At 40.4% G+C, this 18,574-nt stretch overlaps 1 protein-coding gene across 4 annotated transcripts in view; it reads right to left on the bottom strand.

Moving 5' to 3' along the window:
• The window catches only part of IKZF1 (IKAROS family zinc finger 1), a 72,678-nt gene that overhangs the window by 20,629 nt on the left and 33,475 nt on the right, over window positions 1-18,574 (bottom strand). For 3 of the 4 annotated variants that reach the window (XM_042870027.1, XM_042870026.1, XM_042870029.1), the window contains exon 4: window positions 1,457-1,717. The exons of the other annotated variant lie outside the window; for it this stretch is intronic. In XM_042870027.1, the coding sequence (XP_042725961.1) occupies window positions 1,457-1,717 (261 nt within the window). The remainder of the gene's footprint in view (window positions 1-1,456; window positions 1,718-18,574) is intronic. 4 annotated transcript variants of the gene reach the window in all.

Here is an 18,574-nt window from a genome sequence, read left to right as displayed (position 1 = left end):
CATGCTTTCCTTCAGGTTTTCACTACCGGGACAAGTGCAGTTTGGCCTTTTTTTTCCCATTCCCATTTCCGCATATGTACACGTGTCTACACATAATATATGCTGTTCATCTGTTTGTTGTTCTCATTTTGTCATCTTTTTATCAAGTTATGAACTGATTTTCTGCTCTGCCTGCACTGAATAGACCTGCTCCTCCGTTTCTCCAGAACTTACTTTGCCTTGAGCAGACACAAAGCCTTCTGCCTCACAACTGCTTTGCAACATTTTATTTAAACTACTACAAAACTGTACCAAAAATATAGCAGGTCTGTTTGAAAGGCCTCAGGTTCAAGTCATTTTCCATACACATTTTATCAGCTTTCAAAGGATCCCACTGAAATTCAATGTTAAGAGAGCATTTTTGTTATATCTAGGAGGTATGTTGCAGCCCTCTTCTAGGAACTAGATATGGCTTTCCCAACAGAGATATCTGTTCTTTCCTGCCATCTGAATACACAAAACTGCTGAATATTTGTTTTCAAAGTAACTTTTACACCACAACAGTACAGTTCAGCTCTTCTCTTTTAGCTGTAGATGTCCTCAGAATTTAGATTAGAACCCAAATTTTTAAATAGCTAAACTCAGGTAAGACGAGAGTCACCCTGGTCTTCATTTGTTTCAGCCTCTTCATATTTTGTGATCTTTGAAACTATTTAAAATTGGAAAATTGAGGCAAGATTCACAGTACTTTGATAATGAAAAGCCATCACCACGGAGCACAACCTCTTTGCATGTCTCTTTTAGCATCCCAGTGGAAACCTTTTAGTCCAAATCTAACCAGTGACAACGCTTGCTTTTACTTTATGGAACGCTTGACATAAAACTAACCCCTTATTTCCTAATGCTACAATTCCCTTAAAACTTTAAGTTACTTATTCATTTCTCCAATCACTTTTATAATCTCTGATCCATAATGAACTTTGTTGCACTGTTGGAAACATTAGAACTGGGTCAATTTCAGAGTTGGACACTTTTTTTTTTTTTTTTCTCCCAGTAATTCTTAGAGTTTTCTTAGCAATTAAACAAGAGTTTGTGTTTTTTTGAAACTTGAAATTTTCATGTAGCTTCAGGCCAAACTACACATTCGTTCAGGCATGAATTTTGGTATCAGCATAATGTACAACTGTTGACTGGAATAAATGAAATTGTGCCTATTTTCTATTGCTCTGGCAAACTGTGGTTTGTCTGTTTGTTTGTTTTTCCCAATTTCTAACCCAATAGCTGGAATTTCATCAAGGAGAAATTTCAATTTCTGTGCTGTCCAAAATGCAATAACAAAATAACCGAGTTCCAAATGCCCACCGATGCTGCATTGTCTTACAAAGGGAACATGTGCATGACAGTCAGAAAAGAAGACTTAGATCCTAATATGCGTCCGACTCTTGTCAACTAAAGGAAAAACTATGCCAGGCCTTACCAGTGTGGCTTCGTTTGTGAACCATGAGCACATTGGGACCGATGCAAATTATCCCACAGATATCACATTTTAGCTTTCCGTTAGGAAGTCGAATGCCTCCAACTCCTGACATAGCCTTGCTGCCTGGGCCATTGTGTGAGCCATTCATTTTGTCTCCAGAGGTATCAAGCATTCGTAAATCCTCCGCACATTCTTCCCCATTCATTTCACAGGCACGCCCATTCTCTTCATCACTCTGAGTCTCTATTTTAATATTACCGGCTGAAAAAAACAATAGAGGATGCCACTCAGTTTCATTGCAGAATAAATATAGTGGCCAAGAAACAGTCACATCAAAGGAGTTAACTTCTACACATAGAATGTACAATATATCCAAATAACAAAAGCTACAAACACAACTACAGTTCTATGTGCCATGTGATGAGTTTACAACACGTGGAGCAATGAACAATTAACATCAGTAAGACAAATACAAGGCATCCAGGGAACTGGGAACCCAAATGACACTACAAGCCTTTTCCTAGGTCACTTTGAGATTTTTGCATTTATGATATTGATTCTGGCAATTGAGAAATTAAATTAATAACTGAACAGCTACTCATGGATTTGTCCTGAAGAACTATGAAAATAAACAACACATCAAAGACAATTGAAAACACAACAGTCTCCACTTGGCAGAATGGTCCTGAGCGTTGTATTAAATTCAGATATTTGTTTTGTGGTTTTATAGGATAAGTGAGGACAATGTCCCCATTGATCAAAGAGAACAAACATTGATTAAATTAAAAAAAAAGTGAAGAAAGATGGAAGGAAAAAATCAAGAGCAAGGATGGCATCACAGGAAATCATAGGAGAAATAATTGTGTTTTAGGGTCACAAAGCAAGAGGAAAGGATATCTACAACCACAAGCTTCTATTAAGACCAGTGAAATCAACAAAGATGGGTGGGAGAACGTTCTGACTTTTTTGGGCAACTTCTCTGTATTATAATCCTGTAGGTGACAATTGCTTGCAACTAGAAGAAAAATGCAGGTGTGAATTTGGCATAGTCCGACTACATGTGACAGCTTATAGGTTGGTAGACTACATCTGTCTCAAACCTAAATGTTACAGAAACGAGCCATGGTTCAGATCAGTTCACAGTACTATTCATTCCTCTTCTCTCTACAAGACCATGTTATCTTTTTTTTTTTTTTTTTTTTTTTGGTAGAGTAAACTATCTTTACAGTTAATTCCTTGTTTTCTGATCTGATGACTTCAGTGGAAAAACAGTTCTTCATTCGTCTCCAAACGATCTTTATTTCCTTTCAGTGAAAAACCCAGTTCTTCTCTGGAACCCACAAGTAGATTATTTACTGTAGTGGCTAGCTAAGTATGTAAGGGGTCTGCTTCACCCCATAGAGAGCCAGGTCTTTTTTGTGCAATAGTGACTACATGGGAGCTTTATTACTGCATCCTATGTGCTGCAGTAGCAGTGACATAATTAAGCTATGGGCACTAATTACATCAAAGGTTGAAAGATCCTAATGTTCACCTGAAAATGAAATGTTTGCTCAACTTTTCCCTGTGACCCGCTGCAACCTCCCAGGTGTTCCAGGCAAACAGCAGGGATGTGCCTGACGACAGGGTCTGAAGGAAAGCCCTGCTGGGAAACACGCTTGGAGTAAAGGCGTTCACCTTTCTGAACACTGCTTGGCTGAATACTTTTTATAAAGTGTGCCACTGTAGGCAGTTGAATGCTTTTTCAATTAAAAAAAAATATATATATATATATAAATTGTAATCAAAATTATATGTAAGATAGATAAAATGCATGTCCAAAACAGCAGGTATCCTTTAACAGTTATGTCCTAAAGAGGGAAATAATTTATAGGTATGGAGGAAAAAAGAGAGATAAAACAATGACTGACAAAGATGGCAAAAGCGGCTAATCAGAGGTGTTCTACTGTATTTTCCAGAATTAGCAGAATAGCCCTGTAGTGCTGTTTTCACTGTGGTGAACAGCAGCAGCAGAACTACTCACCTTGAGTGTATGAGAGATTTTCCATAAATCACACAAGTGCTTTCTCTTAACGATAAGAATGGTAATTTGTATGTAAATATGTACATCATAACATAATAATTGGTTATATAAATAAATTGCATATGCCTCACCTGCTAGGAGTTTGGAGAAGGTGGCTTTTGGAGTAGGCTTTATGTTAAGTTGAAGCAAAACATATATGAACAAAGCAAAAAAAAATCACACTACTTAAACCCTTTGGGAGCGTAAGTGGACAAATGAACATTACTGAGAGGTGAAATGGAACACAAATAAATTACAAAAGTAGGAACTAGATGGAAATGCTCTGAATTCAGTGCGCTGAACTTGCAGTATACTTACGGGAAAAAGATTTGGGAATTATTGCATGAAAGTCCCTAAAGCCTTCTGCCCCATATGCAGCTGCAATAAAGAAGGCAAACAGGATGCTGACTTGTAGTTCTGCTAGCAGTAAATGTAAAAGAAGATGGCATTATTGCTATACAAGAAATACATAGGAGAAAGACAGAGCTATTGTTACAGAAGCAACACAGGCAGTTCAGGACAAAGCAGCAGGACAGCAAGCAGAGGAATTCAGACCTCTGTCTGATGACTCTGATTTGTGAGAATGCCACATTTTCCAAAGCATCCAACAAGTTTTATCATGTTTTCTAAAAGCATAACCTTTCTTGGGCATTCCCCTTGCTTGTAGGTTAACTCCTACTGAAGTCAAGAGGAACTTTGGCTGAAGCATCCAGAAAAAGGGCAAACAGGAGCAGAGCATCTAGCCCAGCCTTCTCCCAGTCCCAAGGAAACCACAGCCCCTGCAAAGAGAAGATCTTCTGCCATCATTCTCTCTTTGCATGGCAGAGATCTCTTTATCTGTGCTCATTTCTAGTGACTGCAGTTGTATAAGTTAAATTGCATTGTTTTCTTTGCACGTCTGATGAACTTATATAATGGAAGAACAGAGTTAGATTATACATATAGTTGTGTACTAGCACATTTTTTTGCATTTCTGATGCCAGTCTTCAGAGTGTATCTACACAAAAGGAGCTGCACAACCACACTATAATGCGCATGTTATGAGTTGCCAAGTGCAAATTAACATGGCCTGGGGTACGTTGATAGTGGTAATGATACAGTTCATTACTTGCTGTAAGCAGTGACAGAGATACTGATCTCAAACTTCATTAAAGCCCTGCAGCAGTGTGTCTTGGAGTAGCACAGCTCCCCTGAGCAATGCATAAAGCAGAGCTGCCACTCAGGATGTCCCTGCAGCACTGCTCACTGAGGGCTTGCTTTGGGAAGGATGCTCGCTTCGGGGACAAGAGCCAACACATGGTGAGGCCACATTCCTATTCCTGGCTTCTCACAAAGGTTTTATAGGTCGAGTTAGCGAGCAAAATCTCTTCATGCTCAGATTTAGCACATTTTTCAGGCCTGTTTTTCGAAAGAAAGTTATTGTAAAAAAGCTTTGCTGATGCAGGAGAAGGAGCAGGGAAGAGAACCACTCCAGCAGAAATACTCAGGATTTTTGTCGAGTCTGACTGAAAAATGGGCAAAAAAAAAAAAGCCTGGAGACAGACTGAAAAAAGTAAAGCAGTAAAATGTTCTATTTCTTTTGTAAGAAATGTTCTGTCCCTCTCTTGTTATAGTGGGCCAAATCACTTCTGGGGCAAAACTAGCTGGGAATCAAACTTTTCAGATGCACTAATCAAGAACATTACATTTGCACAGGTTTCTCAGTTACTCAATACAGTCTTTGTAGAAATAGTGTCTGGTAAATTCATGTCCTTATACACATGCATACAGGCATTAATTACCTGTACAATAATTCATTCTAGCAGTTTTTCATTGGCACTTCTAACATCATCAAAGCTTTACTTATTAATTGACTTCAGTTCTGTTGGAGACCACCTTATAAGGTTCTGTGTTTTACTTTGTTTGTACCCTCTCTGTACACCGGTATTGTCTTTGTACTGGTACGATTTGGAGATGTCTAAACCAAGCCCTTTTTTGTGTGTGCAAGGAATGTAGATTGTATCAGTGTCACTGTACAGGCAGCTCTGCCCTCATTTTCCTGCTGGCCTACCCATACTATGAAAAACTCAACCAAAAGCAAGGCACCCTGTGGGTTTCTTGTGCTGTCTGACGTCTGAGAGCTCCACTCTGGATTTTTGAAATTTATGTCATGAAGAGTGTTTGCCACGACAAAAGCTGACTTTAGCAAAAGTATTTGGCCAAAAAAAGAACTGACATATCAAGGTGAAGAGGGGTGACAGTACGATTTGTCTGTCTTTTCAGATCCAAGCACTGGTTTCCTTAGGAAGGGCACTGTAGTTGGCTCAGCATGGCACTCAGGCTGGGACGCCCAGAAAGGTGTGAAGAGGGACAAGGGCCTGAGTCACACTTCCCTGGAAAAAACTGAACAGTGCCAAAGGGAAGGCAGTTGCTTTGCAATGAGTGAAAGAGTCTGTTAGAGGGGAGAAAGGAGAAACAAAATGGACTTCCTTGGAAACAGGAAGGCTTGAAGGAACAGCTTTTAAAAGACAGGAGAGTAGGCAGCTGGGGAAAAAGCATATGTAGGATGAGTGATTTGTTTTCATCTCCACGTGGGCTCCTCCCACATGTAAACACCTTTCAAAGTTTTCTGAAACTTTGGTACTAGCATGGTTTTGAGTGCCTGGGCTAAAATCTCATTTGAAAGAGAACTTCACATCTCAACTCATAATCTTCTCTGCTGGGAGATATATAATAAGACCTGGCTGTCAAAGTATTTGGGGAGTAACAGAGAAAAACAGATCATACTGAAGTTGCTGGGGAATTTGAAGGACAGAAGTACCTAACTCCCATTGATTTTTAATGGCATTTGAGTACACCTTTTATTGCAGTGAAGGTACTTAACTGCATCACATGGCATATACATATCTTAAAGAGACGTCCCTTAGCCTATATTTGAAAGTAAACACAATAATCTAATTTTTGCTTGTGACATTATTCCATGCAAATTCTTGCTTATACTTAGCAATCAATAGCAAAGAAAATTCCTCTTGAAGTTTTTTCAAATAATTTGAGTGCATGCCGTTTTTTGTTTGGATGGCTTATTTGTTATTCTGAGACAAGTCAGAAGCATTTTGTTGATGTTAGTTGATGATTAACAGTAGCTTTAAAGTCCAGCAAGAGTTTTGAGTGCAGACAACACAGCTATTCAAGCAGTAGACAGATGAGGCTGCAACAATATTTGATTCATTTAAGCAGTGGATTGAAAGTATTATGGTGAGATGGAGAGAACCTTTAACATCATCTGTGTTAGCAAATTATATATAACATTGCTACAAAGGTAGAACAAGATGAAAAAGACTGAAATAAACCACCCCAGCACACGAGGCTGTCAACAAAAGCAGCCAGGATCTCTTCCTGTTTACATAAGTGGAAGCTACAGATAAAACAGAGTGTTGCAAGCAATTCTACCTGCTACTTCTTTGATAAGGCATAACTGGTACTCTGTTCTATGCATCAAACCCTCACACATGTCTATGACCTGGAATCCATACTTTCCCCTTTTCTTTTCGTGTCCTACTCATTAACTGCGGTATCAGTTCTATTCCAGCAACAGAAAAGTACTGCAGGTGGAGGATGTCATTCTCAGGAATACAAGGCACACAAGAGATTATTTGTTCACAACAGCAGAGATAGATTCTTCAACTTGTGTTTCCATTAATAATATCTTTGCCTTATGAGCTTCTTAAGGGACATGAAGAATCACATAGCTGTAAAAAAAGATAAAAGCCAACAAAAGGCCTGGGCAGAGCAATCAATGAGCTATGTGATGATCTAAGCCTTTAGTAAATAAAATTCAGAAGATGCAGCATGACAAAGCATGTTAGATATGACTGTTCTGCCCAGGCCTTTCTACATGTAGCACTGCACTGCCCAGTTTGTCAGGCATTTGTGGTATCAGCATGTACAAAATGCTGAAAGTTAGAGGTCAGCTCAGAAAGGCTAGAAACTATGATGAGACTTAGTGGCTATGGACAAAAATAATTAGTAAATAAAATAGGCCGTATGCAGCCCATGTTGCACAAAGTGCTACACAGGATTTTGTTTAGGAAAGGAGCCAGCACTTGACACAGCTGTGTTGAGAGCATAAACACTGAGGAGGTGAGTGTCTGAGGTTGGTGAGGAAGACCCAATATAGAGCAGGCACCTTATCACTTCACGTGAGAGTCCTAAGTTCTATACTGCAGGCTGCACTGTGGCAAAGAGGGGGTGGCAGATAAGAGTGACAGCTTTTTAATTAGCAGCTCTCAGCTGGATTGTTAAAGGGACACAAAAATTACAGAAAAATGTGTAACAGCACGATCCACAGAGGCACTGTAGGTACAGCAGACTGGGTACACTGGATAAGAAGTTTGTCCCTGTAGGGTGGAACTGCCCCACCTTTGACAACAAGTGCCAATCAGCCCTTGGCAGCTAATTTTGCCCCACTGTAATTTTGGCTTCCAATCAAATGGATATTATTCCAGAAAGACAGGTGTCCTCGGATAAGCTATCTCTGGTGGTACAACCAGCATGAGGTTCTCCACCCTTCTCATCATCCTCTACCACTGTTTCCTCCCACTGCCACCCAACTGTGGGCACCTGAGGTGCAAGCTGCAGTGCCTGCCTGCATGCCTTGTCTTCAGCAGCACGCTGCACAGAGCAGAGCACATCAACACAGCTTTCTGGGACTGCACTGAGATCAGGCTGCAGGGAAGGCAACCAAACGAGCCAGCAAAATGTTTCCTCTCTTGGTATGAAAATAAGGACTCTAGCTCCACTGTGCAGACTCACAGTAAGCTCCAGCGGCTTAGCCATAGAAATCCTTTAATGTACCAGTGAAGATGGACAGGTTACAGACAGAGTCAGGTAATGATCCTGAAATCTATTCACATGACCGAGGCTAAGTGCTTTTGGCAGTGAGTTGGTGTTTCAGCAGGAAACCATCCAAGAGCCTGATCTAGTTTGTGTTTATAGTTAGTCTTTATCACACTATTTGTTGGTACATCTTGTACTGGGTTCAGGGTTCAAAGAAATAGTAACTACCCGGCTGCTTGATGTTCATCTGAATTGCCAGTGAAACAAAGTTTTGAAGGAGAGAGAAGAAACATTACCAAGAATTATAGAATCATAGAATCACAACATTGGAAAGGACCGACAAGATCATCTAGTCCAACCATCCTCCAATCACCATTACCACCCACTAAGCTACTAAACCATATCTTGTAGCACCTACGAGACATACTGAACCTATTTCTCAAGTTCCATGTGTAACCCATGCTTCCTCTATAAAGAGTGCTGTGTCCTTCACTGGCCACATGACAGAGAAGCTAAGGAAACTGCTACAGGACTGTCAGTAACAGCCCTTCTTGATACTTTTCTGTTATGAAATGTAAGATGGGAAGGGGCTGAAGGGAAAAAAACTGAAGGGAAAGGTTTGCTGACAACCTGTAGTAAGAACAGAGCTTGTCATCCTCGACTTTTTCTCATCTGATTTTTTTATGTGGGCATTAAAGGATGAGGAAGTACCAAAAGGGCATTTAACAAGAAATTTTTAAAAGCAAAATAATAACCTCAAGCAACAGTGAGGTTAAAATGCTCCAAACGTATGAAAATATTCCTGACTCACAGAGGTGTAACTGCGTGGAAACATGTTTACATGCTAAGTTTGTTACTGGTAAAGCTGCTTCCTACAGAAATTCCATAAACATTGCACTTTACACTCTTCCCGTCAAAGCAACAGTTGTCCAAGAGAAATAGTCTCATAGATTCCACAACCCAACATCTGTAAGGTACCCCTCTTCTCTAGTATTTCCAAAAGGCATATTTGGGTGGAATTCATAGGTGATTACTTTTCTTCAACTAACACAATGAAATTCTAGCTAAAGGAAGTCATACATGGCAGTCTGGGAGAAGGTGAAAACAAGAGCTTTGTAATCATGAAGACCCCTTGTAGTTCATGCAGAGTGTGCATCTGCAAAACAGTCTGTTTTGGAGAAGAGACTAAGACAAGATTTAACAGGGACACCAATGACACTTGTTACAGATGAGAAAGACAAGTATTGTCTTACAATAAGCCATATGGACATCACTGGAAGTTGTCCTTACTGTGCTACAAACCTGGGGACAATATGGGCATCTCTACCAAAGCAAAGGGCTTAGCATATGCAGAAGTATAGACAGTGAAGCATGTAACTACACACTTAATGGGATCAGGTACATACAAATGATGTGAACACCAGCTAGAGAGGGGATTTTAAAGCCTAAATGAACAAGAGAAAAGCTTGTGAAATCTGAACATGTACACAGGGCATTGGTCAGATCTGTACCAGACAGATGGTGGTCACTGCTCTGCAGAAGACCTAGTACTTGTTGAGTTGTCCTTGGTCTGTGGGAGGAAGGGGAGGACACAGCTCCCAGGTACCTGTACCTGTGGTACAGGTAGGGCACAGATGTGGGAAAGGAGAACAGTTTGCATATTGCTTCAGAGCACCTAAAATTGCCTTGCCCTTCATACAAAACTAGCCCTCGCAAACCTTTCCCTTTTCATGCTCCAACTCAGTGGACTACATAGACATCTTTCATTTTGTCCCTGGAGTAGTACACATACTCACTGGCTCAGGATTTGGCCTTGTGAATCCTCCCTTTTGCACATTTACACTATGCCTCTCAGTCAGTGAGACGCATGCAGGGACTTTTACTGGGGACTGTTTAGCTACCGTGATGATGCTTTCAGTGCTATCTGACACAAATGTCAATAGTTCCCCAGCTGCAAAAGGGTTAGTAGATCTAAAATTAGATTAAGCAGCTGTGTTTAGGTTTGGGGAGATGCCTATGGGTGCTGGGCCAATGCTGTGCTTTGTCAGTCTGCTCTTTCAATAAGAGGTTGGAGGTGGAAATGGAATCTTGCTATTTCAACACTTAAGAAGGCATATTTCATACCAATTTTATTGAATGGCCTACTGTCAAAACAAATTCCAGAGCCAATTCTCTTCCATTGCACAGTGAAAAAAAACAACCAAGGATATTGGAAGTTGGTTCTAGATTAAAGAAGATCAAAAGCAGTCTTCACACTGCAGTAATAAGTTACATGATTTCTCTCAGGACTGTACTAAGAAGGTAATCCTGAGGTAGCTTGCTTTAGTCATACTACTTCTGAATGCTCAGTTATTTTTCTAGATCTATTTGACGCTACTGAAGTTTTTTCTTTTTGTATTGCAGAAATATTGCCAGAAGGTTTTGCAATGTAAACAGCTGCATACCTGATCACAGTGTGCTCAACAGTCCACTGAAAGGAAATCCTAGTCTACATCTGGGGAAGAAGCATAAACTGTTCTACAAAACTCCTAAGGAAATTTTCTGAATATGGGTATACCAGATTGGTCTTGAGGAGAAAAATGTAAGACAAAACTAATTCCTTCTCATCATATATTACAGTCAGTGCTTTGCCACAGGATCTAGAGCTCTTTCTAGGCATCAGTCTTCCATGCTGGCTGGCAGGGAGCTCCCAGTGATGCTGGGAGACTCTCAAGTGCTGAAAGACCTGGATTAGTCTGGAAGTCTGCAGAACAAGTCTGTTCAGTCCAAATTTCGGAAAGACTTGTCTTTCCTTACTTCCTTGGCCAGTTTTCTATCTGCTTTTTCATTGTTTTTACCTCAGAAAAAACAAACTCTCTTTGCCTTCCCTGAACAGAATCCATTCTTAACTATATTAGTACTCTGATAAGTTACCCTTGACATAATTTTCCTCTTTGTGAGGCATCCAACAATTGCAATGTATAGTGTTTCCTTGGGTCTTTGAATACAGTGCTAAGAGAAAAACCTTAATTTCATTAGCATTCTTTTCCTCAAAAGGAATAACAAATTATTCCAAAAATCCTAGTTTCTCAGAATGAAGTGAAAAAAGCTCATGACAAGTTTAGGCTAAAGAATTTTACGTATGTAAAAGATATTACATCAGAAACTGCCTTTCCTCCTTTTAAGTTCTCTTACACAAATGCAAAAGAGATCAGAGTGAAGTCTCACAGCTAGAGCACTTGGATGCAGGTGGCCATAACTTTTTGTGCTAAGCATATATAATTCCATTGAAGACATTAGTGGTGGAGATATGGTGATTGATGTTCATAGAAGGTAAAAACAATCTTTGAGAATCTTTTCTAATTTCAGAGATCACATACAAACCAGGAGGAGGTTTATTTTAATAAGGCCATTCTGCTCTAAAAATAGTTCAGGAAAGAGATGATACTCAAAGCGGTCAAGCTTGTGGCAATTTCCTAGCTCTTTCTCTAAGCGCACCACAGTGGTGATTTGGAACTCCTAAGCATAGGAGTCCCAATTAATGTTCTGAAAGATGTCTCCAAGATCAGAAGGTAGCTATGCTGCAGAAGAATGCTCTAAATTGAAGCTACTTGGATTTCCAGTGAAGCTGTTATGCCTCCAAATGAAAAAGGCCATTATGGTTAGCCAATGAGGTCCAACTTCCTGAAACCTTTAGCAATACTTAAGGCTGCTGAATGTAAAACAGTGTTTTAAGATTATTTACCACTTTCTTGAATGAGTAATTTGAAATTTGAAACTCACTGGAAACTCAGACAAGATCACAATCTTCAAACAGTCGCAAACACCACGCTGAGTATCAGTATCTTACATCAAAATTGCAACCGTTTTCTTCACATGGATAGATCAGCAAATCATCCAAGCCAACATGTTTCTGGCAGAGCTTTGAGGGTTACAAGGGTTCAAAGCTTACAAAATCATAGTTGCTGAGTTAAAGGGTCTTCAAACAATCAAAAACTCTTGAGCCCACTGTCATAAATTGCCCCAGGCTGACTATTATGATCAAGTGAAACCTACATAACTCAGACCATCTAATGTTTTGTGGCTCTCCAACTGGTGGCACTAACAAAACTATATGATCAGAAAACACAGATCAGCCTGAAGAAAACTGATAATTGAGAAATCAGACCACTGTTTCCAAGTTTTGTATTTAAATTTTGGGCATCTGAAAACCAGGTCCACTCTCTGTTCAGCAAGCATGCTCAGGCAGGTATGTCTTAGCCTCTCACAAACTCTTTGCCATGACTTATAAACAGATGAGTGGAGTGGTAGTTAGCAAAAAACATACATTGATATATTCTGGTTTCAAAGCTCCAGAACTGGTTCAAGCATTGCTTCCCTGCAGCAGAGGAGACTTCCAAATGCATGTTCCACCACAGCACCCTCAGAACACAAGCAACTGTGCAGCAGAGGAGAGTAATTTTGAATTATTTGAATTATTTGGGAGTTCAAGTCTCCTTGATTTACAGTGGTGTTTAGACTTTTAACACAACCTGAGCTTCTCAGGATGAGTAGAGAAAAAAGAAACCCACACTAAGAATGCTGTTGAACTTGAGTCCAATTGTAGCCATAGCTGAGAAACATCACAGCTTCCTCCTAGTCCGGCTTAACAGGAAACCTCTATCTGCTGTTCCTCTAACTCCTTCCACAAACACTCAGAGCAGTCTGGACATATTACCCATTTCCTCCCGACCCACAGTTGTTTATCTGCTTAGCATCTGCCATGGCCTAGAAGTTTGGACCAAGTTCTATACCAATTGCTATGGTGTAAATTTACATCAACCAAGCAGAAAGGTTTCTAGAAAACTCCAGAAAAAGAAATGTGCACCTCTAAGTAATGGGTGCCCTAGAAGTAGTTGTAGTGAAGTCTGAGGGAGAGCTTTTCGATCTGTTGAAATCTCAAGAAAGCTGCATCACCTCCTTGTTCTCACCCATAGCATCTTCCAAATCATTACCTAACACACACACACAGAGCTACCAAAAATTTTCTTTCAGGTGTTATGTTGCTTTGTTGTTATTGTTGTTGAAAGGGCAATGCACCATAAAGCCTAAAGGTCTGTTCAGTTTCAATGCCTTCCTCCACATTCAAGTTCAGGAACATATCAGGTTCTTTATCTCTGCTGCAGTAGTATCACGGGACACCTTTAAACAGGCTGCAATCTCTCATTGCATTCAAGGAAATGGTGGTTGTTCAGTTTGGGATTATCTTAAACTTTGTGGAAAGACATTATCTCAAGTTCCTGGGCCAGAAGCCTCATGACTTTCTGTCATTTCTCTTCCCTATTTATAAATCTTTCCCCTTTTTCTCTCAGCCAGCCCCCCCACCCCCCAACGCCTCACCCCACTCCCTCTCCACTTGGACCTGCTTCTGCACACTTCTGGAGGTGAAACTCAGTAGCTGCAGTTGTGACACTGCAGTTTGTGTGTCATATTGTAACCGGGTTTCCACATCCTCCTCGCTCTGTTGTAAAAGGCCTTGAAGAGGAAGAAGTGCAAATAATGAAATATAGGAAAGCAGGAAAAGAGGAAGCAGCCGAGAGAGAGCAGCCCAACTGAAATGCTAAGAATTATGGAGAAGTGACAGAAAGGGAAGCACAGACCAGGAATTATACTTGGTGGCCTAGAAGAAAAAAATACAACAAACAAAGCATACACAGGCTCAGCCTTTTCTACCCCTAAAACAATCTCCCAGATTACTACTTTCCAACTTTCATTTACTTGGCCTGTAGTCCCCTTCCCACCTACTTTAAGATATTTACTGAATTGTGGTACTATGCAGGCAGCCTCATCAAAGCTGAACCTACCACTCTGCTTCTCATCTTCATATTAAGAGGATGGGTGAGAATAGGAAACATTCTGAGGAAGAAAAGAGGGAAATCAAATACAAAGGAACGACTTCAAGATTCCTCACCTTAGGGTGAGAGCGCTCGATTAGGCAATGGTTTTCTTTGCTGAGAGCAGAGTTGTGGAAGAGCACTGAAGGAAATTAGCTAAAGAAGAATAGGGATTGCCTAACAAGGCAATCCTGCCTGATTGCCAGGGGATGGAGCAGACAGCTTAGGAAGTCCTCCCCCTGAGATCATGTACTGTTCTGTTCTGCTAATTCAGAATGAAAGTTGGCTGGAGCAGAAAGCATTTAAAATTCACATGAAGAATTTTCTCTTCTCTATTTGTAGGCAAAAGAGATACAAAGCAGAATGTGAATCTATTAAAGAACGGCATATGACTGAGCCTTTTGCACTCCCCCTATCTCAGGGACTTTTCTGTAAGAATTAATCTGATACAGGGATGAGTAAAAGGTAAAACTTGTAAAATGACCCTCTATAAATATCACAGCCCTTTGAATTATGCAGACTTTTTGAGTCAAGCTCCAGTCTTATCTTATCTGGTGGCTAACTGAATGTTGTAGTTTTTAAGGAAGATAGTGGTGAAATCCTGTATGTAAATGAAGACAGGAGTGTTACACAAAGGTGTACTGCGGTATAATTATTTGTTCATCACTGTGTGAAAACTACCCTGTTGGAAGAGCTAGTTCGAAACCATTTGTGGCTATTCCCCCACAAAGGAGGCTGTCAGGAGGTGATAAGAAATGTGTATTAGTGAGGCTGCACTTTCTTTGAAACACTCTTGCACAGCAAGCACCAGCAGGCTCTGATATTTTCCCTACTGTTTATCTGTAAAATAGAAAATATGTTCTGGACCACACAATCAGTATTGAGTTCTTCAGCTAAAGTTAATATATTTTGGAACACGTAGGAAAGAGAAGAGAGAAATTTACCTGTGTACGAAGGAATTAGCTTCTGATGAACAGCAGCATTCTCTCAGAACTTGTGTCTGTCGGAGAGCTGCACTGCATTTCCCATCCTGCAACTCTAAGTTCCCTTGTGCTTCCTTACAGATATAGCAATAATAGCTCTAGCTCATGGTCAAGCATCATATATACTGCAGAAAAGGGAGATTATAAACAGGAGGGAAATCAGCTTTTTACATGAGTAGATAGTGACAGGACAAGGGGAAATGGTTTTAAACTAAAGGAGGGGATATTTAGATTAGATGTCAGAGGGAAGTTTTTCTCAAAGGGTGGTGAGGCCCTTGCACAGCTGCCCATAGAAGCCCCATCCCTGGACGGGCTCAAGGCCAGGTTGGATGGGGCCCTGGGCAGCTGAGATGATGGGTGTCAGCCTTGCCCACAGCAGGGAGTTGGAGCTAGATAATCTCTGAGATCTCCTCCATTCTGAGCCACTCTATGATTCTATAAATACTTTTCCAGGAATGGCAGGGTTATCAAGCTGTATTATTCACAAACAAATAAATGCTGATTCTGCGCACACATGTCCATGTACATACACGTAGGTCATAGCAGCAGTAATGCACCCTATTTATTTCCATGTAAATTATAACAAAGAGCTCAATAAGACTATTCGACAGAGCAAATTTTCAGCTACAAAACAGTTTTTCAAAATAGTCACCAATATTAGCTGTGCATTTTCACCAGCAATGAACAAAAGCATGCATGTCACTCTTGTAAAAATCTGCAACAGCAGAGGTGACCTACTGTTTCACAGATGCTGTGACAGCTGAGGTCTGCATCTTCAACTTTTTTTTGATGGAGAATTCACATGTCATTCCATGGACTGTCATTTTGACTCCTGCTTACAGTGGTGACACCATGACTAATCATCATTAATGATGTGGTCCAGGAAACTTTCACCTTCTGCCTTACATTGATTCAAAAGATCCTAATAATCTTGCATAGTGTTCTTTCTATTCTTGTGTGCACATTCATGGGACCTGCCTGGCACAAACTGCTACATTCCAACATTGCCACCATCATTTCCAATACTGAAGCTAATATTCAGCTCCACACACAGCTCACTGGTCATAACCTGATAATTAGTGTGCATGAGCTGATCGACACACTGTTCATATTCTGCTGTGACAGCTGTCCAGAATGTGGCTTGTCTTTCACATCGCTATCACCTCTGCTGAAACACACCACCCACCACCACACTGTGCTCACATCCACTATTTTGTCTCCATAAATGTTCAGCAAGCATCAATGAATGTCAATGGATGCCATTTCTTTGGCACAATGACACAATGACACAATTTTGCTCCACACACATTTCTAAGTCAGATGCCATTCTTCAGACTGCCCCTCTGCTGCCATTTGTCACTCAGCAACAAAATATAAAGGAATACTCATGGGAAGGTTCAACCTCTACTGATATCCCACCAACATCTGCCTCTGACATTGTGCCAGTCATAAAATAGGAGGCATTACTTTCAGAGCAGCCCTTGTATGTGAGAGATGTATGACCACTGCAACAGTTTTACCCACCTTATCTGTTACAGAAAAGGCCCGGTGTATAATTTGGGTGTGAGGGCCATGACCTGAATGCTCCTGGGTTTTCTGGTTCTAGTCTAGTTTCAACTTCAGTGGAGCCCCTCTTAGAACTCTAGAATCATTAAGGTTGAAAAAGACCTGTAAGATCATCTAGTCCAACTGTCCACCTACCACCAATATTGCCCATTAATCCATGTCCCTAAGTACTATTTCTGCCCTTTCTTTAAACACCTCCAGGGATAATGAATCCACCACTTCTCTGGGTAGCCTGTGCCAACCACTCTTTCTGAGAAGAAATTTTTCCTAACATCCAAACTGAATCTCCCCTGATACAACTTAAGGCCACTACGTCTTATTCTATCACTGTTAACTGAAGAGGCTGACCCCCACCTAACCACAACATCCTATCAGACAGTTGCAGAGAGCACTTCCAAAGACAAAAATCAGTCATGCAGCTATTCAAGAAAAAATGCTCTGTCAAAAAGTCAAAAGAGTATTTTAAGAGAGAACTTGTCTCTGGATGTTCTCCACAGTAAATGGTTCAAATTTGATTTTGGATGAGAAATGGCAAGCGCAAGAAGCAGAAACATTATTTTCCTGTCAAGACAGTCATTATGCTACTAACTGTTAAATTAGGACAGCAGGAAACAACTGAGCATTGATCTCTAGTGCAGTCCTAGCCATAAGGGAACACTTGAGTAGTTTGCTTGATTAAGGAGCAATACCACGAGGGGATTTTTATGCTGATGCAAACTTGGAAAAAAGAGAACATTAAATAGCATTAGAAATAGGCAATACTTGGTCCAGAACTACTCTCAGTTTCTCATCAAGTATAAACAGTACTTTTCTTTTAATAATTTTCTTCTGCTGCTGCCTTCTCCTTCAACCTACAGAGTGTTTGATAATGAGCCAAACTTTACGGCATCAAAGAGGGACAGGGCACTGGATTCAGACTTGGGAAATCTAGGTTTAATTCCTAGCTCAGCCACAGACTTCCTGTGTGGCCATGGGAAAGGCGCTTATACCATCATGTATGTGCCTTTACTTCCCTAACTGTACATCTTTCAATACTTTTTAAAATAGGGATAAGACTTTTTTTTTTTTTTTTTTTTTAAATGGAGAAACTCAGAAGTTTTGCTACTATCTACTGTATCAGAATGCATGCCTTACATGTGTCCCAACACATGAAGCTGGAATCTGGCCATGCTATGGTCACCTTCCTGGCAACTAGGAGGCAACTGGGGAGCATGGGGCAGACAGCAGTGGTAGTTGCTATCACTTAGGTGTTGGTGAAAATGCCACACGCAATCTGAGAAATGTCCCACAGAATTATACACAAGTAGAAGGTTTTTTATCATCCCTACAAGTAGACTTCATATCCATAAAATACTGGAGATCAAATGCTTGGAACTCTCAACCAGCTCTCCCTTATCTGGTATTGCTCCAGGTCAAAAAGGAGACTTTTTCTTCCACAGGCTATTGACACAAGAGAAAGAAAGAAACTGTAAGTTTCCTCAGCCAGCCTGTTCCCATGTTAGAGAGGGAGAAGTAAAAGTCACAGAGGTAACTATGTCAAGAAAAAAAGCAGTGTAAGCTGTTTAAAATATCCAAAACATTTTAAAAATTCCTGTTACACTACCATCAGCATGGCAGATCCTATAAGTGACCTGAAAAAGGAAACAACAGAGGAGCTAAGCTTGTACCTTTATTGCAGGACATGAATAAATACTGAGAACAGTGTCATCTCTTGTTCAGAACTGTAGAGCTTCTCATATATGTTGTCATGAGCTGTGAAATCTCTACGAAATCAAATCACTGGAGTATTTTGTAACTCAAAAGACCTTCAGAAGTATCTCAGCAAAAAGAAAAGCCTGGA

This window comes from Lagopus leucura, unplaced genomic scaffold (genome assembly GCF_019238085.1).
Source record: "Lagopus leucura isolate 7727_CA_CO unplaced genomic scaffold, USGS_WTPT01 Super-Scaffold_100002, whole genome shotgun sequence".
Classification (NCBI taxonomy): Eukaryota; Metazoa; Chordata; class Aves; order Galliformes; family Phasianidae; genus Lagopus; species Lagopus leucura.
The sequence above is the reverse complement of the archived record's forward strand: the minus strand, read 5'-3'. Positions and strand labels throughout refer to the sequence as shown.